Genomic DNA, 23,626 nt, shown 5'->3' on the forward strand with positions numbered 1-23,626 from the left:
GAAAAATTTGAGGGAGGCAATTGCTTGCGTTTTGACATAAGTATATCAGGAGTGACAAGTATGGTCCTCCCTTTTAGCTAGAGGAATTTGGGGATGTCTCAGGGAAGTCTACTGTGAGCTAAAGAATTAAGTCAAAATATCAAGTATTTTGCAAAGGATTATTTTATCCAAAATATTAGTTATTAAAGTTAACTGAGAATTAATAAAAAAGAGCTGTAAACAGTCCAATTAAAAATTCCTTTCCCTCTTAGATACTCAGCTTTCACTTTCTTAGCTCTTGTGATGTCATCTTTTCAGTAGTTCTTTAAGTATAATGAAGAAGAAGAAAAAAATGCAGAAGCCAAATTTTTTGAAAATTCTTTGCAGGTTATCTGATTGATCTTGAAACTTAGTTCATGGTTGTCAGTGTAGCTTAACAAATTTTGATTGATATCTATCTCCATTGATTATAGAAGTTACGAGTAAGTCATAAATCAACTGGTAAATTCTCTCTGATCTAATATGTGACTACTTGTCATTTCCACTAGGTGGACCTCCTGATATGAGTCAAAGATTTCTTACCAGCATCATTGAATTATTCAAGAATATGTGAAACTAATGAATATTTTCTTTGATGAATTTGCAAGGTTTTGAAGAATGTATAAAATACAAATGCTTTTTTTACTTTGCATCTGTATGTGGTAAAAAATAATACAAACGTAGGTGCATTTTTTTTAAAAAAGCTGCTCTTGCTAATGTATCGTTAATATTCCTTTGAGCTTATAATATTATATTTTTCAGAACCATTTTCTTATCAAAGTAGTATTTATTAATGAGGGCTTAGTTGGAAGGTAAATCACTGCTAAACTAAAATGTTTTGCTCAACTCCAAACTGATACCTAGATTGCAAGCACTTTGGGGCAAAGATTGTCTTTTTGCTCTGTTTGTACAGCACCTAGCACGATGAAGTCATGGTCCCTGACTAGGGCTCTGAGGCATGATGATAATACAAATAATAATAATAATAAAAGTGTACAACCCATGATGCTTGTTTATACTGCAAGGCTCATCTATGTTCCCTGTCAAATTAGAAAAAGTATTTCTTACTGAGAGGTGTTTCTTTAGTGGTGTTTTCACTCTTTCCCTGTATCACTCCTGAATTTTCATTCATTATATTATGACCGTCAAATATCAGAACTTGTGTTTGGATTATTCTAATAAAAATGTTAAAATACCAGTTAGTATGATGATATAGATTTCCATGATGAAGCTACCAAGTTGTAAAATCAGGTAATTAAAGAGACAAATCATTGGATTAAATCATGATAGTTACTCAGGCACTTAGACTTAGATCTGTGTGACCAATATTTATAAGGTTATACAAAATTAAATCTAGCTAGACATTAAGCTGAACTGTTCAGCACGTACTTAGTCATGCCTTGGACACATGCCCTGCAAAGATCCACAAATGGCTTCTAGCAATGGCTGCAACTAAATATATTTTCAGTATGTTCTGTACATTCATAACTCCTATTATTGTGGAGGGAGTACAATATATCATTCTATTTAAATGAGACATTTCACTCCAGTGCTGAAAACCGGAGAACCAACAGCTATTAGTACATCCATTAAATGCATTAATTCTGCACACCATCCTGCAGTCATTTATCAGGAGTCTATATCCATAATTCCTTTTACCTTTTATCTGTTTGCTTTTTTGTTTTCATGTCTTCGTTAGGGTTGTTTCTGTTGGCTTGGGGTTGACATGTCCTACCCTAAATTTTTTACTCTTTTAAAACTTTTACAAAGGGTAGAACTTGAAACATCTATGGACAAAATTTTGCCTTGTATGCATATGCACCACTTCTGTTACAGTCACTGAAGAAACAGAAAAACAAACACAGCTACCTCTCTGATATAAAGAAACAGAATATCTTATGCAACTATCACTCATGTTTTCATCAATATTACCTACTGTTAACATTATCGCTTACATATTTATGATTTTTAGCCAAATCCTGCATTTCTTACTTAGGCAAATCTTCTCATTGTTTCTGGATTTTGTTAAACATTGTGGCCTATCTTGCTTATAGTTTTTCATAATCATTTCTGTTAGGTTTGTTTTTAGTAATTATTTATTAGTAGAAGTATCTTTTTTCCTCATCAGGAAGTTATCAAATCTCACGTACATTTTACTAGAAAAAGAATACAACTATAATAGTTTGATAGTCAATAAAGGGTATTTAACAGTTTACCTATGTCATGTTTAAATTTGCCAAACCTTAGTAGTTTTTTACTGTAGTGACAGACTACATTTCTTACAAAGGGCCAGATCCTCAGCTGTTGTAGAATTACTCCAGTTGTAAGGATCTGGTCTAATATCTTTCCTCCACAAGGTGGGAAGCCCATTATCTAAATTCCACTGTTCATGGTCTCCCAGACCGTGTGCTGACTTTTGTGGTGCAGGAAATCTGCCCATAATAATTACAAATCTCCTCCCCTTCAACCTCACCTGGAAAAAAGCAATTTAAAAGAAGTGCGCTCATTTCCTGCAATAAGTAGTCATTTAATTAAAGAACAAAATTAACAGGAATCAAAAATGTTGCAGCTGTGTTTTCGTTAGACATTATATAAAAAAGAAAGAAATTATAATACATTAAATCATTTTGTATAACATGAACGTAAGTGTTTTACAAACTAATTGTGATTAGTTCAAAATGTCTTGTCAACATAATACTGAATGACAGTGCGTCATGTCCATTATGTCAGAGGCCCTGGAATGGTAAAGCCTGTACATGCACAACATCTCCTTTTCCAAGATATGCTGCAAAACAGTTTAAAACAAGTGTTAAAGGAGAGCAGTAAGTTCCTTCCAGTAGCTTTACTTCATTCGTTTTCAACTGATCCTCCCACCCGACAGGCCATCACTCTTCTGGCATCAAAGAGTGAAGTACGTCCTCTGGTACCTCCTGTGTGTACGTGCTGCAGAGATTTCACCTGCACAGTCCTCCTCTCACACAAACGTCAGGGTATTGTGAACTGAACTTCAGGGAAAGACCTTTATACATTCCCTGATGTGTGTTCAGCAGCAGTATCAAAAGTAAAGACAAATTCTTCTCAGAAGAAAATCTCTATGGCCTGTGAAATCTAGAAGGTTATAAAAAAAGAGACACTTTAAAAATCACTTTATAACAGCATTTTTAAAAATTAAATATATTATTGCAATAAGAAATAATACTATTTAAAATTGTGTCCATTCTGTTTAATACCATTGAATCACATTTCTAGAGCATCTTTTTCATGAAAGATCCCCAACATGTTCTACATATAAGGCCAATATGACTAAAAATATGCCAAGGTTCATAGCATTTTATCCCCTAGGTTTTGGTCCTGTGCCACTGAGTGCCTCTGGCAAAAGTTCTCTCTGCATACGGGCTTCCTCAACTACAAATTCTCCCTTCCTTGAGTTCTATTATGTTCTTTTCATTCCTCATTGACTCCCACTTCCAAATCTCCCCATCACCTATTTGCAATAAGGAGGATGGAAGTGAGGCTGGGAATTGGTGTGGGGGAAAAACTAGGGGGCTGAGCTGTGAAGAAAGGGATTCTTCAGTGGTTTAACTTTGAAAAGAAAACTCATAGGATGTGCCTATCATCACCCTGACCACTTTGCTTGTATGTTAATTGCTTCTCTGTCTGCCTTTTTTAGAATGTACCCTCCGAAACAATGACTGTGGTGCATATCTTCAAAGATATTTAGGCATCTAACTGATTGACTTAAATACGAGTTAGCTAAATACCTCTGAGGCTGTGAGCCAGTCTTCCAGTGGCTTTGCAAAGTGCCTGCCACAGTTTGGCTGCTACCATTATTTAAATAGTAATAATAGATAGGCAGAATGTAATTTTCACATGACAATAGTAGCAAAACACCTGACTCATTCCAGCATGTTTGTAGTACATTATTGTGGTTGTAGAACTGAAGTGACATCTTTAAAAGGGTTTTAATGAGGGTAACAAGCAGTTTACAGTATCAGACTTGATGTTTTCAGCATGATTATGAGTTAATTAGAATATCATTTTGGGCCTACCCATTACATATGAAAATTATGCTAGTAGACACACAATCTTCCAGGTTTAACTGTTCAAATCATAATTGGTAAATGCCATATGCCTGAATATACATAGCAAGGGGATGTGATAGCGACAGTAATCCACAGCAAGCAATACTTGTTAAAATGCATAGAATTATTTTAAAATCTATCATGAGGAGGTTATTCAAAACCTTTTTATTAATGCCTTTTTAGGAGGTGTGGTAGTGAAATTATATACCTTCATATGTTCTGATCCCCTTTGACTTGTGTACCTCAACAGTACCTAACGGATGTTATACGTGATTGTTTTACCACACCTGTTTGCTATTTTAACTCCTACAATAATGGCATATGCTTCCTCAAAATGTGAACAAGCTAGAATAGTGGTCAGGCTGATCCCTCTGTTGATAGCCTACAGAAAAGTGTGTGTGTTTTTGAAAATATGTGCACATTGTGTGTGCATCTGCCATGGTTGCATGGCCAGACACAGTAACTGCATGCAAAAGTCATCAATTAGCTATCTGAAAAATCATTTGCGTGTATAATTATTTGAGCATGCAAACACAATTGTGCATGAATTTTTTTAAAGATATGGGCCATAATTTTGTTTGTTGCTAATAATATACCATGATATGCTGTGATCCTGTCAGCTTTCACAAAATAAGCAACATTGAGTTGGTACTTTGATGGGCACCTTTTAAAAAAAAAAAAAAAAAAAAAACCCAAACAACCAGGTACTGCCAGTAGAGGTATTGTTGACATAGTAGGTGGCACTCTTTTTCTTTTGAATCTGTACAGAAGAAATACCCTGAGGCATTGGACAGTTCTTCTCTTGGATGAGATGTAAAAATAAAGTCCTAAACACTAGTGGCATGATGGCATTAGCTGAAAGTAGTTTGGAGTATTTAACCCTGGTGTCCTGGCCACATTTCAAAATGTGTCATTTTAATCTGCCTAATTAAACTCACTAAGTAGCTTCAATTAAATAAAATATCCTTTGCTGCCAGACCTAAGCTACAGCCTTCCCATTATTGTAGATATTATTTTGCCAGAAGCCAGTGACATAAACCACATGGCTAAAGCTCAGGTTCTGTAATGTCACAAAAACTGTGACAAATTCCCAGCTCTGTACATGCAGTCTGGAATTATCTAACGTTAATATAAAACTGGGTCAGTTTCATCCCTCAGATGTGTCCCATTTGAGAGCCAATGAGATGCTAATAGAAATCAAAGGGCAGAATTTGGCCATTACTGTTGCTATTCATTAAAGTGACTTTCCTCCAATCTCATCATTGCAGGTAACATTCTGCCTCTTCCTTCTCACCTACTGGACCACTACCTCTTGCCACTTTCCGTACCTGTAAATCCCGTTTTTAACCAGATGGTGAGGAGTAGATTTCAGTAGCACCTATCAGCAAGTGCCTTGTCTTTTAATTTTTACTTTCTAATTGATATAGAGCTGCACATGCATTTAAATTTCCATGTAAATATATTTCAGAGTAGCAACCATACTAGTCTGTATCCGCAAAAAGAAAAGGAGTACTTGTGGCACCTTAGAGACTTACACATTTATTTGAGCATAAGCTTTTGTGAGCTACAGTTCACTTCATCGGATGCATTCAGTGGAAAATACAGTGGGGAGATTTCTATACATAGAGAACATGAAACAATAGGTGTTACCATACACACTGTAACGAGAGTGATCACTTAAGGTGAGCTATTACCAGCAGGCGAGCGGGGTGGGGGGGACCTTTTGCAGTGATAATCAAGGTGGGTCATTTCCAGCAGTTGACAAGAACGTCAAAGGAAAAGTGCGGGGGGGTGGGGAATCCAGTTTGCAAATTAATTCCAATTCAGCAGTCTCTCGTTGGAGTCTGTTTTTGAAGTTTTTTTGTTGAAGAATTGCCACTTTTAGGTCTGTAATCGAGTGACCAAAGAGATTGAAGTGTTCTCCGACTGGTTTTTGAATGTTATAATTCTTGACGTCTGATTTGTGTCCGTTTATTCTTTTACATAGAGACTGTCTAGTTTGACCAATGTACATGGCAGAGGGGCATTGCTGGCACATGATGGCATATATCACATTGGTAGATGTGCAGGTGAACGAGCCTCTGATAGTGTGTCTGATGTGATTAGGCCCCATGATGGTGTCCCCTGAATAGATATGTGGACATAGTTGGTAACGGGCTTTGTTGCAAGGATAGGTTCCTGGGTTAGTCGTTCTGTTGTGTGGTGTGTGGTTGCTGGGGAGTATTTGCTTCAGGTTGGGGGGCTGTCTGTAAGCAAGGACTGGCCTGTCTCCCAAGATCTGTGAGAGTGATGGGTTGTCCTTCAAGATAGGTTGTAGATCCTTGATGATGCGTTGGAGAGGTTTTAGTTGGGGGCTGAAGGTGATTGCTAGTGGCGTTCTGTTATTTTCTTTGTTGGGCCTGTCCTGTAGTAGGTAACTTCTGGGTACTCTTCTGGCTCTGTCAATCTGTTTCTTCACTTCAGCAGGTGGGTATTGTAGTTGTAAGAATGGAAAAGCAGCACCACTTGCCCCATAACCTCAGCCGTGCAGAACACAATGCCATCCACAGCCTCAGAAACAACTCTGACATCATAATCAAAAAGGCTGACAAGAGGTGCTGTCGTCATCATGAATAGGTCGGAATATGAACAGGAGGCTGCTAGGCAGCTCTCCAACACCACTTTCTACATTACCCTCTGATCCCACTGAGGTTTACCAAAAAGAAACTACTGCATTTGCTCAAGAAACTCCCTGAAAAAGCACAAGAACAAATCCGCACAGACACACCCCTGGAACTCCGACCAGGGGTATTCTATCTGCTACCCAAGATCCATAAACCTGGACGCCCCATCATCTCAGGCATTGGCACCCTGACAACAGGATTGTCTGGCTATGTAGACTCCTCATGCCCTACGCTACCAGCACTCCCAGGTATCTTTGAGACACCACTGACTTCCTGAGGAAAGTACAATCCATCGGTGATCTTCCTGAAAACACCATCCTAGCCACTATGGATGTAGAAGCCCTCTACACCAACATTCCACACAAAGATGGACAACAAGCCATCAGGAACAGTATCCCCCCTGCTCTCCTGCTGGTAATAGCTCACCTTAAGTTATCACTCTCATTACAGTGTGTATGGTAATACCCATTGTTTCATGTTCTCTATGTATAGAAATCTCCCCACTGTATTTTCCACTGAATGCATCCGATGAAGTGAGCTGTAGCTCACAAAAGCTTATGCTCAAATAAATGTGTTAGTCCCTAATATGCCACAAGTCCTCCTTTTCTTCATGTGAATATAGTAACTGTGAATGGTGCTAGATTAACAGTGCTGGCGAGTGAGGACTCTTCTGTGTCAGCAGAGTATATGTGCTTACAGGCATTGGCAGTGCAAACATCCTCACACTGCCTCACCATTCTGCTTCTATCCTCTCTCTCTAGGAGTGAAACAGTAATTTGGGGCCTATGCCCATATTATCTGATCCTTGGCTTCTCTGCTGAGTTGCCACAGAGTTACCAGTTCAGGATTATTGTGATGGTGTGTTTTATGATGCTGACTCCCTTCCACTAGTAACTGGACTGAGACCCACTAAATATTTTACACAAGTCACTGAAACTTCTACTTTCTATTGAAAAAGCTGGCAAGACCCTGAGTGCGTGAATAATACTGAAACTTTTTAAGCAGAGCTTTTTCTTTTAAAATCCAGCAGAGTGAATCCTTTGTGTGTTCTTTATTATGTTCTATAATACAAACACTTCGTCTTCTTATTGTTCAACATTGGTGTTACAGCTGAATGATGAGACTGCAAACTTAAATACTTTGCCTATTCATCTGCCTTATATCACAGGTCACGTTCTCCGTGCAATACATCCTGTGGTCCTTCTTCAGGGATGGCCTTTTAAATCACAGGTACAAACAATGCATTTTGAGGTCTGGGGGTTTGGGGAGGGAGTTGCTGGTCAACAGATGGTAATCTCACAGCACATATACTCTGAGATGAAGCAGGAGCACTTTTATTCCCCCCCCCTCCAAGGTAAAGCTTTTCCTGCAGATTTCAGAGCCGGGCAGGAACAATATATTTTGCAGATTCAGAGCTCAAAAAAATGGATACTGCAGGTAAAGGAAAAATGAACAAATATCTGGATGACTGACCTTGTCAAATGCTTGCTTGATGCATGGACCTCCATTTCATTACTTTTGTATTCATTTAGCTCTTTACGAATTGCTGCCTAGGAATTGAAAATGGAAGCAAGGTTAAAAAAATCATTTTGAATTTGTAAACCTTTTTTTTTTTAAATAAGCAAATAAGAGCCCTTAAAAATAATCAAAACAGCAAATTCCATGTAAAGAGTGTGGGAGGCTACAAACAAAGGACATGTGGCCAGCCAATATTGAGGAGAGCCAGTATTTAGCTTCTCTCCATGTATACTGATCACTGTCTTTTAAAGATATTGACATAAATACTATCATTAGAAGCAGTCCTGAGAGGAACATAAAATCATAATGCTCACTCCCCAACACTTAATGACATTCTGGTTAAGTTAGTGAGCAGAAGCAGAGGTTCCTCCTCCAGCAACTGGACAGTTGAAATGTGGAGAATTTCAGTACTGGCCCATTTCAAAATAAAAATCAGACCGCATTGTCACAATATGCAAATAATGGACCAGATGTTAGTCATTTACGTGTGTGGCGTTGCACAATCATATGTGAGGGGAAAATTTTCCCTCTTGATACATTACACACCATAAAATCCAAAGCAGGTGTAAATTGATTTGTTTCCTTTCCCCAAATGACTACTGTTACTGGCCTGGATCAGACTGGAGTGCTTTTGTAAATTCGTACATACTACTACTATGTAATTTAGCTACCTAAACTTGTGAAGCTCTAATACACAGGCATGTGTCAAATCAGAGATGTGGTTTATTGGAAGAAATAAAAATGTGGGGGAAAGTAATATAATTTTTGCCCAGAAATAAATGGATTTTTTCAGCCCCTGAGATGTGAATGAGAGAGCTAAAAGTTTAATTGTATGCTTACTTTAAAATTAATAGCTTGCAGGACAGGACAAAGGGTTGCTTGAAAGGGTCAGACAATGACTCTCATGTTTCACACCAGATTAAGAACTAGAGTGAGTGGGTGCAACATTACTGATTTCTATGGAGATGCAGCATTTACACCATGATTCAGTTTGTCTTAATTATTGACACAAAATCCACTCTTGGATTCAGTGGGCTGCAGTATACATCTAAGGGTGAAATCCAGCTTAAATTCTTATTACTCTCAGCTCCAATTTCAGTTAGTACCTTGTAGAATAATTGCGTGTGCAGGGGATGTAACCCAATTAGCGGGAGTTCTGTTAGAAAGCAAATATGTCATATATATTTTGATAAGTGTCTTTAGCAAAAGCACAACAAAACACAATAGCCCTGCTCCCACTTTAAAAATGCTACACACACACTGGTATGAGATCCCTTCAGCCTCAAATCTGTACGACTAGCAAACTCCTAGACCTGGATGTTGATTATCCCATACTACTAATAAAACTTCTGCTTTACAGCATTGATTATCACATAATACCTTGCAAAATAATACTCACTATAAGCACTTTTAAATGAATTCAGGAAGACAACTAAGACAAAGATGGCAAATAAAAATAAATCCTAAATTAGGTTAGAGTTCTCTAATACCGTTTATTACACTATTCATATATTTTCTACCTTCTTGTTGGGAAACTCTTCAGCACATGTGAGAATGAGAAAGGCATGTCTGATTTCCATAGCCCAGCATCAAGCAGTGAGCAATCCAGTCCTATATTTGCCACTGTATCCAATAATTAGCCCAACGTCCCCAGTTGTTCTCCCAGCCTCCTGCAATCTTGAGCCAAAACTTTAAGGCCTGGTCTACACTGGGTGGGGGGGTGGGGATCGATCTAAGTTACGCAACTTCAGCTACGTGAATAACATAGCTGAAGTCGATGTACTTAGATCTACTCACCGCGGTGTCTTTGCTGCAGTAGGTAGATTGCTGATGCTCCCCTGTCAACTCTGCCTGCGCTTCTCGCTCTGGTGGAGTACCAGAGTCGACGGGAGAGCACTCAGCAGTCGATTTATCACGTTTTCACTAGATGCGATAAATCGACCCCTGCTGGATTGATCACTCTGGAGGTAAGTGTAGACATGCTCTAAAACCTTGTTCAACAAGCATTCTAGCCTGATTCATTGTAAGCCATTTCCTTCCTACCCAGCCACTTAAGTATAAAGTCTAGGATCATTTAATACTGTAAATCAAATATATGAGAGAAACAAGGTGGGTGAGGTAATATCTTTTATTGGCCCAACTTCTTTTGGTGGAAGGGACAAGCTTTTGAGCTTCACAGAGCTTGTCCTTTCCACCAACAGAAGTTGGGCCAATAAAAGATATTACCTCACCCACCTTTTCTCTCATATCCTGGGACCAACAGGGCCACAGCAACACAGCAAAAAAATCAAATATATGGTAATCATGTAATAAAGTGAAAATGTGTGTACTTTAGATTGGCCACTCTCAGGGCTAGTGAAAAAGTGCTTTCTTTGGGAGCTCATCAGTAGAGAATAAAGTAGTGATGTGTACATATTTGTAACAAAGATTTTGTACTGAGTAACTTTTTGGTATAAAGTTTGGTCCTAGATTTCTCATACACTACAGAAATGGGTGGCAAAGATCTATGATAGATTGTGTAGTGTACTGCACTCCATACTTTTTCTAATAAGTTTGTTTGTTTATTTAAGAAGCCTTTTCACTATTTAAAGGTATGTTTTACATCCTGTGGTCGGTGTGGCTTCTGTTTGCTGAAAATGCAGGAACGTTTAAAGTACTTAAATCTGCATCAGCTATTAGTACCTCATTGTCAACTGTCTTTAGAGCCTATTCTGGTGCGTGCGTGTGTGTGTGTGTGTGTGTGTGTGTGACCTCAGAGTACAAAATTTGGCTCATGGGGAGTATTGAGTGTCACTTTCACCAAGAGCAGCCACTTACTCCAAGATGTATTTCCTTAGAATATCGAGACTTGTTTAGTAATACCACTGTTTACATGACCTGATGTACTACTTACAAGCAACGCAAACAAAAAAGTGAGCTGTAGCTCACGAAAGCTCATGCTCAAATAAATTGGTTAGTCTCTAAGGTGCCACCAGTCCTCCTTTTCTTTTTTTGAAAAAGACAGTAGTCATCTTAATTATATTTTTAAGTATGTCTGTACCTTATCGGCTGCTGATAGTCTTGTCCATGGTTTGTCTGCACGTCTGTCGTAGTCCTGTGCTTTTGCCACCTCTACATAATCGCTGAATCGAATTAAAATTTTTCTGTCTCTTAGTTCATCGACTGTAGGTCTCTGATTGAGCTGTATCAATAAGTTTTGTGAAGAAGTATATCAATATGAATAGGAAATAAAACTGAGACATACATTCAACGGAACAAAAATAGAATCACATGCATTTTTATTCCCCATCTTTATTTTGTATATTGTATATTTATGTATATAAAATATATATCTATTTAAACTGAAAAGATTTGAAATTGATTAATTCGTCTTAAATGCACAGAAACATTGAGATACAGAGCCAGATTCTGATCTCATTTACATGGGTAATGCCATCATTCCAGATTCACAGTGTTATAACTGGATTCAGAATCTGTCCTACAGTCAGTGAGTGAAACTTATCTATCATTAGAAACATTAGGATAGTTTTTGTAAAGGAAAATAATTTTAATATTATGCTATCTTTAGTCTTTCTATAAAGGCATTTTTCTGTTAACGAGACGGCTTCTCTCTTCATGTGCCTTTATCTCAAGGAGCTACTGAAACACATCTGAGTATCATTGTTGGAACAGTAATAATCGGATAAATGGAGCTGAGGGCTAGTGTACAGTGGCTTTATAATGGAATATCTTGTCACACACAGCTTTATAAAGCTGAACTTGCAATATATTTCAAATAACCACAATGAATTACAATGTAAGGGCTCAATCTTGCAAAATGAGTAAGGGCTTCTGGATTGGGCCCAGTGTAAGAACTACAGACCCAAGGCTTAGCAAACTGTCATCACAATGTGCCTTTGAATATTGCACTGTGTTACCATGGACTCCCACAGGGACTTCTGCAAACAGAGCAATGACAGGATCAGGCCGAGAATCTGATAGACCTTAAAATGAAAAGGTCTGCAGAGAGATATTTCAGGCAGGAATGCACCTGGTGCTCAGCAAGGAGTCAGCTTACTCTGGGATTCTCATTGCTACGAACAGTGGAAAGGAACTGCTTTCCTCGCAATATAGTTGCAAAATATGCAGTATGAGGCAAATGATCTCAAATGAGCTGATTTTAGGTTCTTGTGCAAATTTTCCGTTAGCCTCTCAAATACAGTGAGTGCCATTTAAAGAGCCAACATCTGTGGATAATTACCTGAGATATTGTAGTTATTTTCTGTTCTAGTTATTAAATACAACTGTCTCACATATCATTGTGTATACATGTTATTTTTTTAATGGTGACCACCATGGCCGTTTGTCTTTTATATGATTTAAAAAAATTAGATACTGTTTTTACTCTGGGCTCTTTGTTATTAGTTTGCATTAAGCTCTTTAAATGTCACTGAAAACATTTCAAGATTTTACCTTTCTCGTCAGCCTCTGCTTGATTTCCCTTCTTTCCTCCTGCTCTGTTTGATCATTTCTCTCTGCAGAAAATATAAAAAGAGAGATGACTTTCCTCATGTAGGAAGATCAGTTGTTTCCAGTACATCCAGGCAATAAAAGTTAAAATATGAAGAAGCGTGGTGCAGTTCCTTAGTCCTTCTGAATTGCTAGCTCAGTCCTTACTATGCCTGTTGGGGGCATTGCCAGAATACACAGCTACCTGTCAATGAGGACACAGAAGCACGTATGCCAATGTCAGTTTTTCCTGTGACATAACCTCCAGTTACAATAAGCTTTCATAAACTTAAAGCAGCCAGTCCAATTCTTCAGCTAGATAAACTTTTGGAGGGAAAAGCAATACCTTTAAAATTATGAATGATAGTTTGTTATGCCATGTCTTTGTTAGAGTCCTGTCATACTTGAATTAAGATGCTGAAACATTTTCCTGTACGTACTTCAGGGAAACCATGTACCTTGTGAGCTTATGCTCTCAGGCTTCATATTTAGTTGGTCACATTGCTACAATATTCAGCCTTGACTTACACGCTATCCTTTTCCCTCTACTATTCAAGATATGGCAGTTGTGTTAGAGCCTCTTTATACTCACAGGTTTTCTTATGTGATATTCTGTGCTAAGCCAGTTTGCTTTTGTGTATTCTATTAACATTCAAGCCCCGGTAACTCCTACACACTGGATCTAAAAATAGACTTGAGTCCTGTACTGTTGTGTGAAATATATCCTTTGCCTTAGGATACCACTTAATGGATTTTCTATTTCTAGTGCTATCTGTTACTAAATTTAGACTCAAGTCCATGACCTAAACAATGCTAGAGACCTAGGGGAAAGATGTTTAACCATTCAGTGAGCCTAGAGATCAGTGGTTTTCAACCTTTTTTCATTTGCTAAGAAAATTTGTATGGAGATGCAGACTCCTTTGGAAATCTTGCACATGGTCTGCAGACCCCCAGGGCTCCGTGGACCACAGGTTGAAAACCACGGCTGTAGATAGCAGTGTTCTCATTGTCTGTCAGTCAAGCAAAAGCTATTTTTGGAAATGAGCCTTTTTCTTGCCCCTCCCCTTTTTCTGTATTCTTTAGTTTACGTTGAAATACAGACACGTGGATCTATTTAAAGAAGCACTGTAGCAATATATGTGCAACTAGGTAAACAGAAAATGTAAATTAGAGAACCTAAAATCACCCAGTACGCTATAGTGGTGCTGCATATAACTTTAAAGTAGAATACATGAGACTGATGATATGGCCGTGTTTCAGAAGCGTCAGTGAGATGACCAAAGATTTAGGTGGCAATTGTCTGCAGTATCTGAGGAGGAAATATGAAAAAATTGGGAAAAATAGCTTTAAAAAAAATTGGACATGCTATGCAATGGCAAGATGCCCCCAGAAAGTAACTAATATGCCTCATTCACTATTTATTAACCACTTTTTGACTAGACCTTTATGGTTGTATTTTCACTTTTTAAAAAAGGCTCTTCTACATCTATCTAAATGTCCATTGGGATATAGTCATGATGCATTCCACATGGGCACTGGGTGGTTTTCTAAGATGGAAACACGAATATGCCTATGCAGTCAGAAGATTGCGTTTTGTCGTTTTGAAATGCTAAGCACACATCATGGTCCGTATCGATAATGGCACATCTAGATTTAGGTAAAGTTAAACTTGTTTTGCTTAACAATTGTGGGAGTATGAAAAGTAATTCATCAGGAAGCAAATGCAAGATCTTGGTAAACTTTCCCTGTTTGGTGGAAGGAAATGTCAGCAGGGACATTACAGAATGCAAATATTACTACAGAGAAGAACTGGAGAGGTTTTCACAGCAACCTCACATTGCCTATATTTGGATCCATTCATTATTAAATGGCTGACTTTAACACTACACATCTCAGTGGAGTAATACTCCTGTTCCACTACTGCATGTGACACTGTATAACTCACACCCTTGCTCTGTGTGAGTTATGCAGGGAATTCTAAACTATGCATGACGCAGGAGCAATCAGCCGTGTTAAGAATGAAGCAGGGATTGTACAATCCGTGTAAGAGGAGCTGCCTCTTTGAATATGAATATCAATGGCTTGCTCTCAGAATATAATAGAAAACCCATCTGAACTCCTGGGACTGATTTTTTGGTTTGAACACACAGTTACTGTGGCAGTCATGCCCTGTACTGAACAAGCAGTGTTTTTCTATATTTAAAAATATAGGAATGAATAAAATCAATAAGATTATAAGTAAGTGTTGGGGTTTTTTTAAGTACCTCTCTTATCCCAGAGTCGCCTCCATGAGGGAGAGTAAAAAAAATTATTTCTCTTCATCTCATGAATACTTTAAAAAAATAACCTCATAATAACACTTACAATTCATGAGGTCACATTGATTTCAATGGGGGTACTAACATAATCATGGTTTGGCAAGATCAGATCCAATCATGCTCTCGTTAAAGTCATTGGGAAAAGTGTCCATATCTCTGTCACTAACTTGAACACTGACTTTTTAACAGCTGCTGTCAAATTATTTACCCTTCTTTTTCACACGTTCTAAGGTCCCTGCTGGCTCAGTGATGACCTGGGTTCTTTGCAATGTAGCTGACATTTATATGTAATGAAAAAGGTAATGTAAGTAGAATTGTGCAGCTTCTAATCCAAGATGAACCCTGTGCAAATCCAAAGTAACTGCACTGAAGCTGACAGAGTTACTCCAGATTTATGTGCAGTAAATCTAACGCAGTATGTTTAGCTGGCATGGAGGACATATCTTTAATTCTGCTTCATCTTCTGTTCTGCTTTAGCTCCCTCTGTAAGCTCATTATATGAATGTTACACAATGTTTGTTTTAATATTAAAAATGGTCAATTTAATCTAGATTAAGGATGTAGCCAGTGTACCCCAGAAAGTAACAAACATGAAGGACCAGATTCTCAGAGGAGCTCATCTTGGATTTAGACCAGAGAATGAAGGGAGCTGGTTTTCAATGGCAGATGCAGAGTGTTCCACTCGTTTGCAAATCTGGTCCCATCTGATACAGAAATTTTAGCTCAATTGATTTTCCTTCTGATAGCTGAGGTTTGAGGTTAAACTGGGTTAATATGTATACAGGTCACAAGAATTTGTGTTATGTGTTGTTTGTAATTTGAATATGTGTAAATGAATCTGTGTATGCGTTGAATGGGTAATTAATTTACATGTCACAAGAACTATTTTCAAAGTAAATGGTTTGATGTACTTGAATAGCTGAACCAACCAAAGATGACCAAGGAGTCCCCTTCAGTTCCCTCTGTCTCCAAATCCTATTGCCTTCAATGAGAGCAGCATCAAGCCCTCTTGTATCAACTGATAAGAAAGAAAAAGCAGCATGCAATCCAAACCCTCCCAAATTAAGGTGACACTGTGATCTGTGCGGCCATGCTGCTGGTTTCCTCTTTGTTAGTATAATTTTCCTAGACATTTCTAGTTTTCTCCTTCAGGAGAAAAATTGGGATGCACAATTTAACTTTGTAAAGAAGAAACTTCCTAAATCTAAACCATTCTGGAAAACTAATGTCCCCCACTCTCACGGGGATTTCTTTCTTCAGTTTAAGCAAGAAAATGAATCTGTCAAACACCTGAACAAATCATCAGATTAGAACATCAGGCTCAGCCTTGCGACATGAAATTGTGACTAAAGCAGGCAAATTATTTAGGCAATTTTCTGTACTAGTGAAATACAACCCTCTAAATGCTTAGATCTGATTTAAAAGCCAAAGACAGCATTGCTTTCATAGAATGCAAACACGTATTCCATTAAGTTGTTCAAGCTTGTTTGAAGAAGTAATCGGTTATTTTTCACATAATAATGTCTTTTACATTATTGGTGCTAAGATACACCATGAATGCAGCAGAGTGTATTATACTTTTCTTTAAAGCAATGGAACTCCACCTGTTCCATCCAGATTACCCATGTGACAACAGAAACAATTTTCAGGATTCCCCTGTTCTCATCATTTTGGGGATTCCCCAGCCATCTAAAGGAAGTTCAGCAAATGTCTCCAGCAGCTCAGACAACAGTAAAAGGCAAGGATTTTGATACCCTTGCACTGTCTCAGCTTGCTGTCTTTAATTCATTTTCCTTTTAAATTAGAAAGGTCAGGAATGGATCTGATGCAATTTATTTGCTAGAAAAGTCACTGTTCTCCAAGGATGCCTGTGTGCTTCACTTTGGCATTGATGGATTTTAATTGACAGTGTGTCCTGAGTCCCTATGTAAAATGATAATCGAGGTGATTGCTAAACTGAGTCAAACCAAGACCATGCTTCCTTCCTCATGCAGCCATAACAGCAGGAATTATTTGAAAATCTAGATTTGTATTATTCCTTTTTTCTGCATTAAGTGGTATACCTTCCGACAAGTACACATATTAGACACCAGCACGCACCCCAGTGAAAATTCCACTGGTTAAAAATCCATTCCCAGAGGGTGGGCATGAACTTGTCTACAGTGGAGAAATGGCTCTCAGAAATGTATTCAGTAGTTTCAAAACACACATACAATATGCTATAATTTTTTTTAAGTACTCACGTTTAAGTATATTCCTTCTTTCGAGCTCCTCGACAGCAGGTCTTTGGCTCAGGCGCCTACGGAAAAACACCAAAATCATATTTTGTACCATGTCTGTTCTTGCAAAAGTCTGTACTGGGCTGAGTGCAGGTTTGGGGTTTTCCTCAGAAAACCATCTCCGGTCAGTGAAGGAAGGATATTTAGTCCTTTTATTCTTCCCAGATGCGAGCAGTGCAGGTGGAAGTTTTCCTCTAGTTTGCTCTGCGATCAGTGTAATCCTTCCCTGACATATACATTCTTTTCATCCTATATCCCAAACCAAGTCAGCCGAAAATAGTGCCCCACTACAGTTAAATTCATTCTCGAGGAGGCATGTATCCTGAGAATCAAATGAGGTTCTTAGAAATCTTCTGCAGCAATTACTGTCTCCACTCATGTAGCAATGGATGCCCTTTTTCTAACATCAGCAATGATACATCCTGAAAAAACATAGCCTTACTAGAAATAAAGCCTCTCTATGCAGGGTGGTTTCCTGGTTACAGATACGACAGAGCAGTCCACTAGCTTTACTAGTCCCTGATGAATAAAATTTATGTCCTGCTCACAGCTTCCTGCTGTCTGAACCAGGCAAGTGTCTTATGCAGCTTCACCTCCCCTTTCAGTAGTGCTGCCTCGGGCTTGAGTCTTCAAATCATATGATCAGTGCCAGAGCGATTTTATCTTGCATACCCAATGAGACTTCCCCAAGAGATGCTGCTAATATCTGCAGAGAATCTCAGGTAATTGAACACCCACACACAAGCATTTATAGTTCCTGCAGTTGTTAGCTTTCAAACAATAATCCAGCCAGCAGAGATATAAAAGGGTTTCTACTGATTCCTGGCAATATTAAGGATCCTCGCTTCCTGCCTGAAATAGATGTTACACAGTAGGAGTCTGGAGGTTCCAAAGACAATGTGATTGACAGCAACGGGCTAACCCGGAGACTCACAGGTACCATGAGAGTGATTCTAGTATCACTGTAAATAAAGAGCAGAATTCTAAAATGATCTTATAACATTGCACTGTGTCAAATACAAAAGAGAACAGATGCTAAAATGATGAATTAACATCTCTGATGCTAGGTTTCCCTCCAGCATTTGTCACCTGATCAAATTCACTACAGAAATCAGTTTCTTGGATTTGCCTGGCAGCATCAGGATTCAAGCACAAAATGAACCCTGGCCACCTTCATGAATGCACCTCCTTTCCTTTTTGTTTATTAATCCCCCTAAAACCAATGACAGGGCCAAATCTACTCTCAGTATCACTGGTGTAAATGTAGAGCAACTCCACTGAGCTCAGTATAGCTACTCCTGATTTACACCAATGTAAATGGTAGCAAGATATGGCCCCCTGAGCTTTAGTACAACCCCTGTACCCAGCTCCAGCCATTCTTCCTTCTACCACCTGCCTGTCTCCCCCAAGGATTTTTTGTGGGTGTCTGGATTTCTCCTTAGACTTAATGGAGCATGTTCTATACCTCAGCCTAATTCTACTGAAGTGAATGGAGCTATGCAGAAATGCACCACTTGTGAATGTGGCCACATGTTTTTAATTCATATTGTCCCTCCTCGCCTCCCTCCCCCCCATCCCATCACAGTATATCTCAGCACTGATACAATTCCCTGAGGATGTTTTGTTTCAAAGCGATTAATATGCTCTTCACAATCCAGATCAGGGAAGAGTGACTTACTCTGTGAGTTTATCCGTAAATCAAAGGGCCACCAGACCTGCTGTTCAAATACCTCTCTATCAAACCATTTTTAATTACACCACGTCCATGTGATGTTTATAGATTCTCCTAGGAACTGTACATTAGATTCTGAAGGACCTTTAAACTAGAGGATTAAAAAAATCTAACCAAGAATATCAAAGCAATTAAAGCAGTGTTCTGAGTGCTTATGAATATTGATGCTTTGTATATTTGTGTGTTATGGTAATCCCTGATGTTTTAAAATCCACCCTCCATTTTTCTGCACCCACAAATAAAACCTGTAACTCTCTCACTGAAAAAAAATTTGTTGGTGAAAGAGTCAAGTCTCCATTGACAATCAGACAATTGAAACCAGTTTTCTTCAAAACACGAGTGCCTAAAGTCACTAGCACATGATGCAGGACCAGATTTTCACAGCTGTGTGCACACATACCATAGCGGCATATGTAATTACAGAAACTGCACATGGTAAATATACATGGACATAACCAGAGAGGCAGCTAACAAGCCCTTTATACAGTATTGACAACCTCAAATATTCAGTCAGGCCCCCCCCTCCTCCCCACAAAAAATCATGAAATTGTCTTAAAAATGTGCCTTTTAAAAATATTTTGCCTTCTTGATTTTGAGCCTTTAGGATGCACTTGGACCAAATTCGCAAGCTTTTCTCCACAGCCATGAGTGCTACAAACTCACTTGTTCTTAAAACAAAAGGTGAAAGTCTCACAAAATGACATGATTCCAGAAGCTGGGGCCTTAAGAAAAAAACCATATATCCAGACCCTTATAATAACATTGTGAGAGATGTTAACATTCTTGATGTATGAGTACCCTGGTGTAATTCCATGCAACTGTTATATGTACTGCTCAGGTGGGCTATGTATCTTTATTTGTCCTCCATCACTGTGGTATGTGAGCACTTTCATGGTTTCTGACCATACAGTGGAATGTAAAGGCCTCTTTCACTACAGCTGCACTCACACACATATGGGAGAAGCACAATCAGCCAGCAAAGGTTAACAGGTCCAGCTGCTTCCCTCCCTTCCCTCTGATTGGAAAGAAGAGAAGGCAGCTGCGGGTAGCCCAGTCAGGGAGAACAGGGCATCTTTGTATCTCCAAATATAGAAGCCCTCTTCAGAAAGGTGGAGTGATTGGAGAGAGAAAGAAAGAGAAAGGCTTTCCTAGCTGAGAGGTTTTCAAAGGGCTGAACCGCTTCCTGGTGCGTGTTGTAGGCTGCTCTGGAGAAAGTCTGTATCTGTGAGTACTAGGACTTGGTCCCTTTACTGAAATGTTTCACTAGGTCTTCTGCAGGAGGGGACTTTTCTGCTTTGAAACACAAAGTTGGGGGTGAGCAGACAACTTCCTGGCTCAGCATATGTCCTGGGCCTCCTGCACAGCACTTGGCCATTCCCAGTGCCAAGAAACTGCAGTAGCTTTCTCAGTAGTGAGGACTACATTCACCTCAGCTGTGTAAGTACAGCCTGCCCTGTCCCAGGGGGACCCCCAGAAGTTTCCCCTAGGTACTCTGTAGGCCCCTACCAAATCAGCTAATCTTTCAGCCATGCTGGCCATGCCCCTAACCCAGCCAGCAGCACCCTATTTCTCCAAAGGAGGGGTTGCAGCTATCTTTCACCAGTGCAGCCTCCCCTTGGCAAGACTGCCCCTGTCTGAGGCCTTCTGCCTTGTTTCACCTCAGTGGGACTAAGAGTAAACAAGGCACAACTGTGGCTCTGAGCTCCAGGCACCTCCACTATCAGTGACTTGGCGTGGTGTGCAGAGAGCTGAGGATGCGCCTTGGTCAGAACAGTGTGTTTCTATTTTAATGGTGTATTTTAGCTGTCTGTAGGGTTGCCAACCATCCAGGATTGTCCTGGAGTCACTAGGAATTAAAGATTAATCTTGAATTAAAGATTGTCATGTGATGAAATCTCCAGGAATTTGTCCAACCAAAGTTGGCAACCCTAGATCTGTGTTTTGAACCTGTTAACATCTCTGCTGGGGAGAATTCCACTTCAGCCTCTGTAAGCAAGGAGCTATCCCTTCCCTACTTGGTAGTCCATGCTGAGAACTCAATGGCACTCTCTGGATTTTCCCCTCAGCCTTTTAAAAAACAAACCTTCCCATTTTCCCTGAGCTCTGTGAACCTCCCCGAAAAGAGATCAGCTCGAGCCTCAGGATGGCAGCATTACTGCCTTAGACTCTCCTCTCTGTGCAAGGTAATCAAGTGTAACTTGGCAAGAGAAATGACTTCTCTTGGGGATTTGGGTTTTTTTTTTCACCCACTCTTAGAGGGAGCAGATCGTGGAGCAGGTGCTGTCAAAGATGAGGATTTGTTGCAGGAAACAGTAAAATCCTCTGTGTGCTTTAACATCTCCAGCAGTTTAAAGGCTAAAAGCAGATTTCAGGCCACAGCTGGGGAGCCCTTGCTTTGTAATTTTGGAGGACAAGATGGATGGCAACTAAGTCGAAGCCTACAAAGAGGGCTGAAACTGAGCAGCTAGTGGACTCAGCCAGACTAACTGTACTGTCTCTGCAAGCTCTCCCTGAAAGGGTAAAAAGCCATATTTTAAGAGCTCAATTGATTTGTAAAGGATGGAAGAACTACTGTCCTTGTTGATACAATTTTTCACATTGATTAGTTAAGTTTAGACACCTACCTATTTCTGGCCACCAGAATTAGCATCCAATCTGGGCCCATCATATACTGTAAATGTACTGAAATCTTAGTGTCAGTATTTTGAATTATGCAGGGACTGACGCCTCTCTTTGCTCTAGGTACTGTACATAGCAAGCCATTTCTGATGTACAGTTAGCTTTCATGAAAGCTGTCATAAACTTGCAGGCAAGTAACCTCTATTGAGCTTCATCCTCAGCTGGTGTAAAGTGGTGTAGTCTCATTGAAGTGCTTATGGTGATTCACACCAGCTGAGGATCTAGCTCAGAGAGTCAAATTCTTTCCTGACATTCACCAATGAGCATCTCAAGGGCTGTCACCAGTGTGAGTGAGGCAGCGTTCAGCCCATGTACTTTATTTTAGCAAAATGCAGCTAGCATATGAAACACTGAGCAGAATGTGCAAGGCTCTAGTGGTATTTCCTTGTAAATCACACGTGAACACCATAGCAAATCTGGCTGGGCATCTGTAGGTAATTAACTCCCATTTAATAAAGACCAAATAATCTGATCCAAAATGCAAGCACTTCATGTTATTCTTTCACCCCCCATTATGAGAAAACTATGATTTTTTCCGAAGCTCAGAATAGGTTATAAAACTCACTTTGCCCCGTGCCAGGTTAATGTGAACCATCAAAACCCAGATGTTCTTCTATTTACCAAAATCCAATTTTAATGCTGAGGGCCACATTTTCATAAAAACGAAGCAAAATTGCACTAGCCAACAGTAAGTTAATTGCATAAGCAAATGTTTGTGCCTGCCCGTGGCCAAGTCCTTTGCTTACTCTCAGACGTATTTCCACTGAAGCCAGTGGGGCTGTGCATGTGAGTAAGGGGACCCTGATTGGTGCCAAACGTGTCATTACAAATTGGCCTGCACAACGACCCACTCTGCGTGGGCCAATGCGCATGAGCACTGTGCAATTGTGTGATTCAGGTGCTAAATAGAGATGGTGAGACTTCCCAGCTGAAATTCTTTTCACTGAAAAATGCAGACTTGCAACATTTTATGAATTTGTGTTGATTTCACCAAATTGTTTTGGTTGGTGATAGGAGCCTTAAAAACTCAAAAAGGGGGAAAAAATTCACATTTTCAAAACAAAATGTTTTTGATATTTTTAATTCAAAACAACTTTGTCTTGAAATTTACTTCAGTTTTATTTTTTTAATTAGAAATTCAAATGAAACAAATGTTTAGTTTGACCCAAAAGAATTTTTTTTCCACTGTTCATGTAGTTGAAAAATGTTTTCTTTTCTTTGAGCAGCCAGTGAACTAAACAAATCAGTCAATCATACAGCTCTTGTGCTAAGTTATGAGAATTTGGAGGTGGCTCTGAGCTGTTCTCCCCTTAATGTGCACATGTGAATCCTGTGAGGTTCCTAGGAGCCCCTTGCTGACAGTGAGAGGGAAACACTTATTTTCTCTTGTCTGCTCTGTTTCTCTTGATGCACGGGTGAAGGCATCAGCCATGCAAGACCAGGCTGCCTATGCAGACAATTACCATAGCTCCTACTGGCTCGGCCAGTGAGAGCTGACCTGGTAGAGCTGTCACTGCCTTTTACAACGAGATTCCCAGTTTGAGTCCCAGCTAAGGTAATGTGCAGGAGTCACGGGACAAACACACATGTACAATCACTGGATCCAGCTTGGAGGGGAAATCACTAATTGACTGTCTCCTCTAGTGCCAGGTCACATGTTGGTCGGTTCGGCAGAACACACGTAAGTGCATGTGTGTCTCAATCAATAGGTCAATACTTACTTCACACACACCGATTGTCTCTTCACATTTCAGGGAATTAACCTGAGGACTAGTTCTCTATCAAAGTGAATGACCTTGTGCTGCTACAGATCAATCAGACAGAGTGATAAACATCCAGAGCACTCCAG

General features: G+C 39.4%; 1 protein-coding gene across 7 annotated transcripts in view; it reads right to left on the minus strand.

The window, feature by feature from the left end:
- Positions 1-717: 717 nt before the first annotated feature.
- PHACTR3 (phosphatase and actin regulator 3) overlaps positions 718-23,626 on the minus strand; it is a 160,387-nt gene continuing 137,478 nt past the window's right edge. For 6 of the 7 annotated variants that reach the window (XM_073309198.2, XM_073309201.2, XM_073309200.2 and 3 more), the window contains 5 exons: positions 17,331-17,386; positions 12,734-12,795; positions 11,322-11,462; positions 8,237-8,313; positions 719-3,126 (listed from right to left, as the gene is read on the minus strand). In XM_073309198.2, the coding sequence (XP_073165299.2) occupies positions 3,111-3,126; positions 8,237-8,313; positions 11,322-11,462; positions 12,734-12,795; positions 17,331-17,386 (352 nt within the window). In that variant the 3' untranslated portion in view covers positions 719-3,110. Of the gene's footprint in view, positions 3,127-8,236; positions 8,314-11,321; positions 11,463-12,733; positions 12,796-17,330; positions 17,387-23,626 lie in introns of all 7 variants that reach the window. The other variant, XM_073309199.2, reaches the window with a different exon arrangement.

The sequence above is a fragment of the Lepidochelys kempii genome, chromosome 13 (genome assembly GCF_965140285.1).
Source record: "Lepidochelys kempii isolate rLepKem1 chromosome 13, rLepKem1.hap1, whole genome shotgun sequence".
Lineage (NCBI taxonomy): Eukaryota > Metazoa > Chordata > Testudines > Cheloniidae > Lepidochelys > Lepidochelys kempii.